General features: G+C 47.9%; 1 protein-coding gene across 1 annotated transcript in view; it reads left to right on the forward strand.

Moving 5' to 3' along the window:
* Positions 1–7,500, forward strand: part of ttyh3b (tweety family member 3b) — a 52,467-nt gene that overhangs the window by 23,696 nt on the left and 21,271 nt on the right. The window contains exons 3-5 of the mRNA XM_031562624.2: positions 5,418–5,529; positions 6,417–6,637; positions 7,013–7,108. Of these exons, the coding sequence (XP_031418484.1) occupies positions 5,418–5,529; positions 6,417–6,637; positions 7,013–7,108 (429 nt within the window). The remainder of the gene's footprint in view (positions 1–5,417; positions 5,530–6,416; positions 6,638–7,012; positions 7,109–7,500) is intronic.

Genomic DNA, 7,500 nt, shown 5'->3' on the forward strand with positions numbered 1-7,500 from the left:
CATTTAAACACAGAGCAGACTGACCCAGTGATGCATACGGGAGGTACAACAGAGCGCGGGCACACATTCCAGCTGAAGTTAACCGAACACTCGAAGGTTGTAAGGTTCAACTGCCGGACAGGACATACACAACAATAAACCCCGATGAGATGAGTTCATGGTGCCCAGTGATGCTGCCTGTACAGTGTCCACTTGCTCTCTAAACGCGGGATGAAATCAGTCCAGTATTTCACTGCACTCCCTGGAAGATGACAGGGGGCAGAGGGCCGCCCAGATGATGGATGGCAGCGGGGAGGAGGAGAGGTTCTATGAAGAGGCTGCATGATGGTCTTTTGGCCGCGATCCGCCTGGACTGGATTATCCATGCGTGTCTGCAGGATCGCTGTGGTCTGATCTGGTGATCATGGTTAATATCCTATGAACTGTGGGTGTGTGTGTGTGTGTGTGTGTGTGTGTGTGTGTGTGTGTGTGTGTGTGTGGGTGTGTGGGTGGGTGGGTGGGTGTGTGTGTGGGTGGGTGTGTGGGTGTGTGGATGACGGGGTCACTTGAGCTAGTCCTGGCTCAGCAGACACAACACACACACACACATATCCACACATATGAACTGTGGGTGTGTGGATGGATGACAGGGTCATTTGAGTAAGTCCTGGATCAGCAGATAAGTCCATGTAGTGTTGGTACACAAGGCGTTAGAATTCGTTTTGAATTTATTAAAATATTTAACCCAGCCATATCAATTGAATTAAAATTTCATTTTTTATCGTTTTTAATTTATTTTAATTCAAAGCAACTGGATGCCATAAAACTCGTGTGTCAACAGTAGAATGCTTACGATTCTTGTTCGGATTGCTCTCATGAAGACGTCTGTCCAATCCTCCTGTTTCTTTCATCCTATGGATGGGAAACTGGGATAACGGATGGGAAACTGGGATAATGGATGGGAAACTGGGATAATGGATGGGAAACTGGGATAACGGATGGGAAACTGGGATAACGGATGGGAAACTGGGATAATGGATGGCAAACTGGGATAATGCCAGTGGAGATACAGAGGGAAGAAGGTTCCACTTGAAACGATAAGTTTAAAATTAACCAAGAAAGACCTTCTTAAATAAGAGCGCCAGTTTGAAAATGAAACCAGTGGGAACTGGAGTGCATAACCAAGACCTGCGCTTTCACCAGGCCTGGTTCTCCCTGGTACTTCAGTCTAGATGCCGTAGCAAAGCCAGTGGTTTGAGCTGTGGGCAGATAGCATTTGCCACACTGTATTTTCCCTAATTGGCTGTGCCTTTTTTATCTGCATTCAGAGCTCTGCAGCAGTTAGCCACGCTAACATTAGATACGCTAGTCATAAACGCATGCCAAAGAGCGGCCACAGGAAACTGGGTCAGCCAGAGTCCGTGAGTGAGTGAGAAAAGGAGTGAGGGAGCGAGTGAGTGAGAGAGAGAGAGGGAGTGAGTGAGTGAGTGAGTGAGAGAGAGAGAGGGAGCGAGTGAGTGAGTGAGAGAGGGAGCGAGCGAGCGAGGGAGAGAGGGAGTGAGAAATGGAGCGAGTGAGTGAGGGAGTGATTGAGGGAGTGAGAAAGGGAGCGAGTGAGAGAGCAAGTGAGGGAGTGATTGAGGGAGTGAGGGAATGAGGGAGTGAGCTGTATCTAAGGATGTGTGGTCGCCTTCTACTCTGCTCTCCTCTTCTTGAATTATTACATCAGCCAAGACTGTCGCTAATGCTAATGCTAAGGCTAACTCCAGAGCTAGCGCAAGATGCGCGAGAAGCAGGACCGTGTAAGGGAATGATGTCATGATCTCTGGAACAGCCGGGATCAAGGCAGCGTGTCTCTTTATCTTCCAGGCGCATACTGCATTATCTTTCTCTCTCTCGCTCTCTCTCTTTCTCTCCTCTGCATCTGACTCAGAAGCATATCCAACCTATTGTGTATGAAAGGCTGCAGCAGAAAAAGAAGGATTAACCCTTTTAGATATGAAGAGAGCGCGAGAGAGTAGGATGGGTGGATGATTGAATGGATGAATACAAAGATGAAAGAGAGAATACAGTATGAATCTATAGGGACAGTAGAGAAGAGAGAGAGGGATGAAGAGAAGAGAGAGGGAGAGAGAGAGGGATTTGGAGCCAAGCTGATATGATGGCTGAGATAAAAACCATCACACTTCATGCATCACTTTACACACACACACAACAGACACACACACACACACACACACAACACACACACTCTCTACCATACACACACACGAACTGTCCCTCACAGACATACATACACAGTACAGACCGGCAGTACCTTTGTGTGTGTGTGTGTGTGTGTGTGTGCATGTGTGTCTGTGTGTGTGTGTGAGAACATACAGTAGCAGTTTATGCTGCACCTGTCCTTTATCAAAACACATTTTCTCTCTCTTTCTCTCTCTCTCTGTCTGTCTGTCTGTCTCCTTCTCTTTCCCTTGCTCTTTTCCCCTCTCTCTCTCTTCCTCTCTTTACCAGCCTCTTTCTGTCTCTTTCTCTTTTTTATCTGTTTCCACTCTGCCTCATCTCTTCCCCAAAGGGGTTGCCATAGCAACAGAATCAGATTTTGAATGTTTGATGCTGAGGGATGAATAATATACTGCAGACTACAGTACATGGAGAGAGGAGGAGAGAGAGAGAAGGAGAGGGGGAAGGGAGAGAGAGAGAAGGAGAGAGAAGGGGGGGGGACAGAGAGAAGGAGCTGAAAGTCAAAAGGGGAGAAAAACATGTCTGTCAGCCTGTGTGTGTCTGTCTGTGTGTGTGTGTGTGTGTGTGTGTGTCGGTGTGTGTGTGTGTCGGTGTGTGTGTCTGTGTGTGTGTGTGTGTGTGTGTGCGTGTCTGTCCGTCTGTGCCAGCCTGCTGTTCTGTAGTGGTTAATATTTCATGTGCCATATTTAGGGTTTCAGCCTGAATATTTCATGTACTGTATCACAGTAGAGGCTATGTTTACTGGATGTGTGACTGTCCGTTTCTGCACAATGTGTGTGTGTGTGTGTGTGCTTGAATGACTGTGATAGTCTCCTCTCGATATGAAATATGACAGCCCCTGCCAAGTGGTGTCCACGGTAACGACACTGCTGTTATATTGTTGCCCTGCCGTATTTGTCATCGTTATGAAAGTACTGAGCACGCTCAGTCTGAACCATCTTTTGTTTAATGCCTATTGAAGGATGACCGTAAATACACACCCACTCTTTCTCTCGCTCTCACACACACACACACACACACACACACACACACACACACACACACACACATACAGCTACAACACACTGTTTGAAAGATAATTGGGACACACTGAGATTTTGAAAAATGGCTGTTACTTACACAAACACTCACACACACATTTTTTGAAAGATGACTATGACTTGTGTGCACATACACACATACACACACACCCACGCACACACACACACACACACACTCATTGAGGGATGACTATTGATTTTGTGGCTGGCTGGACTGGGCCCTGTTTAATGTTTAAATGCTTGACCGCATACACATCAGTGGCCATAGCCCAGCATGTCCATACGGCCAGCCAGGCAGAGTGACCCACTAAAGTAATGGCCAGTCTGAGAGGGGGGAAGAGAGAGAGAGAGAGAGAGAAAGGGATGGAAAGAGAGAGAGAGGGAGAAAGGAAGGAAGGGAGGGAGAGATTTGTGTTCCTGGGTCTTTCCGTTCATTATTGTGTATGATGATAACGGCAAGTCAGGACAGTGCATCAGCACACACACACACACACACACACGCGCGCACAGGCAGACACACACACACACACACACACACACACACACAGACACACACACACAGACAAACACACACAGACAAATACACAGATACAGACACACTCACCGACCCCCCTCCCTCACACAAACACACACATACACTCACACACAAACACAGACACACACGAAAAGACACACATTTGTGTTTACACATGAATACATATGCAACTTGACATGCAAAAACACCCACAGATGCAGTTGGACAAACACACACACATGCTGACATGCACAAACACACACTCACACACATCATTCGGTACACATGAAACACACCCCGATGACACACAGAGGTCAGTGTTAGCACTTAGCCTTGGTGGTGGGACATTAAAAGAAGGTCAACGAGACCCTTTCAGCAAACACACACACACACACACACACACACACATACACACATATACACACACACACATATACGCATATGCATTGGGACAAACACACACACTAATGCTTACACAAGCAGAGACACACATGTAACACACACATACACACAATGCCCACACAACAGCTCACGAAAAACACATACACACCCACTCACACATATGTATTTAATCCCCAGGACCTTGACCTTAGAACCAGAAATCAGTCACCCAATCCCTCTCTCTTTCTCTCACTGATCCATCTTTTTCTCTTATCCACTCCGTTCACCCAACACTTTTCCATTTGCTCTCTCGCTCTCTCTCTCCATCTTTCTCTCTCTCTCTCTCTCTTTCTCTCTCTCTCTCTCTCTCTCTCTCTCTCTTTCTCTATCTCTCCTCTCACTGTGTAATCTGATGGGAGTGAAGCACTGTGTAAATCCTCTTGTTGTTGCAGGAATTAATACGGCAAGTTTGAAAAGCATAATGTTTTGAGGAGTGGCCAAAAGTATGCTCATCAGTCATACACACACACACACACACACACACACACACACACACACACTCACACAAACGCAGACACACTCATACATACATTTAGTCTGTCTATCTTTTTGTGTATGTGTGTGTTCATTTGGGTGTATGTGTGTATGTGTGTGTGTAGGTGTGTGTGTAGGTGTAGGTGTGTGTAATTGTGAGTGTGTGTGTGTGTGTATATGTGAGTGTGTATGTGTGTGTGTGTGTGTGTGCACTGAAACTAATGTGGCAGAAGTAATCTAAATGACACTCATGCATCATTGTATTCTAATTGGCCTATCAGCCTCTTAAACCGGGACATCAACTATAATCACCATACGCTTGTTATCCTGTGTGTGTGTGTGCGTGCGTGTGTGTGTGTGTGTGTGTCTGAGCGTGTGTGTGTGTGTGTGTGTGTGTGTCTGTGTTTGTGTCTGTGTTTTACAGTCATCCTTCAATAAGTATAAAACAAAAGACAAAAGAACATGGTCAGCCTGGTCAGTGGGGTTCACTGAGGGGTCTTGAAAAAGATCACGGTCGTGATTTCACGAAGCAGACATCAGCACTGACACACATTAACACCGACTCTTACAGTTACACTTACACTTAGTCATCGATGGAATGACGCACGAAAGTACACATATGCACACACACACACACACACACACACACACACACACACACACATGTGCACGCACACACACACACACACACATCACTCATCTCTCTGGTTATATTTCCCTCTCAGTGCTGGCATTGCTGTGGGTTTCTATGGCAACGGAGAGACATGTGATGGGATGAACAGGTTGACGTACTCCCTTCGCCATGCCAACCAGACTGTGGCCGGGATCGATAAACTGGTAAACAAGACCCTGCAACACGCTTCACACACACACACACACACACACACACACATACACATGTACATATACACACACACACACATACATATGCACACGCACACACACACACCACACACACACACACACACACACACACACACACACACACACACACACACAGACACACACACACAGACACACACACTTGCCCACACCACAAACACACGCACACACAGATGCATCCATAACCTGATAAACAACCAAAACAAAAACAACAGCTGTTCATATCACAAGTTTGTTGTTCAGTGTACAACAGATTTCAAGCATGAGTCACTCTTGGGCCTGCGTGAGGGTCTAGTTGTGTGTGCATGTACTCTATATGTCCCTAATCACTTCTCTCTCTCTCTCTCTCTCTCTTTCTCTCCCACTCTCTCTCTTGCATAAAACCCACACATTTTCTCTGCCTACGTCTCTCTCTCTCCCTCCTCTCCCCCTGTCTCCCTCTCCCTCCTTCTGTCTCTCTCTCTCTCTCCCCCCTCTCTCTCTCCCCTGTCCCCCTTTCTCTCTCTCTCCCTCCTCTCCCCCCGTCTCTCTATCTACCCCTGTCTCTCTCTCTCCCTCCTCTCCCCCTGTCTCCCTCTCCTCCTGTCTCTCTCTCTCTCTCTCTCTCTCTCCCCTGTCTCTCTCTCTCCCTCCTCTCCCCCTGTCTCTCTCTCCCTCCTCTCCCTCTCTCTCTCCCTCTCCCTCTCTCTCTCCCTCCTCTCCCTCTGTCTCTCTCTCTCCCTCCTCTCCCTCTCCCTCTCCCCCTGTCTCTCTCTCTCTCCCTTTCTCCCTTTCTCTCTCCCTCTCCCTCTCTCTCTCTCTCTCTCTCCCTCTCCCTCTCCCTCTCCCCCTCTCCTCCACAGGTGTCCAGCAGCTCCGTGTCCTTGAATGACTCGGTGCAGGCGGGCCTGCTGCAGTGTGAGGTGGCCTACGAGAAGCAGACCGACTACCTGTCCATCGTGCACAAGCTGCAGGGCCAGCTGGACGAGCTACTGGGCCTGCTGGTGGAGGTGCCCTTCTGGAGCAACTCGGACCTGTCGCTGCACACGCTGGCCGCCACCACCGAGCAGCACGACTGGTACAGGTGAGGAGTGTGTGTGTGTGTGTGTGTGTGTGTGTGTGTGTGTGTGTGTGTGAGGGACAAAGAGAAAGAGAGAACTTGGACTTCCACTGGTAGTCATTACCCTCACTATGGTATACACTATATACACACACTACAGATGTGCCTGTGTGTGAGAGATATAGAGAGACAGACAGAGTGCGAGTGTGTGTGTGTGTGACAGTAAGAGTTCCTAAGATAGTCTGACCTGACCTCAACCCACTCTAATGTGTTGCTCATCCATGTAAAATTATGTTTTCTGTGCGTGTGTCTGTGTCTGTGGGTGTCTGTGCATGTGTGTGTGTGTGTGTGTGTGTGTGTGTGTGTGTGTGTGTGTGTGTGCGTGTGTGTGTGTTGCAGGTGGCTGGCCTATCTCACCTTGCTGCTCTTTGACGTGCTCATCTGTCTGCTAGTGCTGGTCGGACTCATCCGGAACTCCAGGGGAATTCTGATTGGGTGAGTCAGGTCACATGACACTGCTGGTGACCAGCATGGCGACGGACAAAAAGAAGAAAAGAGGAAAAGGTCAAGGAGAGAGAGATAGAAATATAGAACACACACTCACTCAATACACAGACACACTCACTGAACACAGTCTCACACACACACACCATACAGACACACTCACTGAACACAGTCTCACACACACACACACACTCACTCAACACGCAGACACACTCACTGAACACAGTCTCACACACACTCACCATACAGACACACTCACTGAACAAACAGTCACACACACACATTCACCACACAGAAACACTCACTGAACACACGGTCACACACACACACACTCACCATACGGACACACTCCCTGAAACCAAAGACAACAGATCAACAACATA

Source organism: Clupea harengus, chromosome 24, assembly GCF_900700415.2.
Source record: "Clupea harengus chromosome 24, Ch_v2.0.2, whole genome shotgun sequence".
Taxonomy (NCBI): domain Eukaryota; kingdom Metazoa; phylum Chordata; class Actinopteri; order Clupeiformes; family Clupeidae; genus Clupea; species Clupea harengus.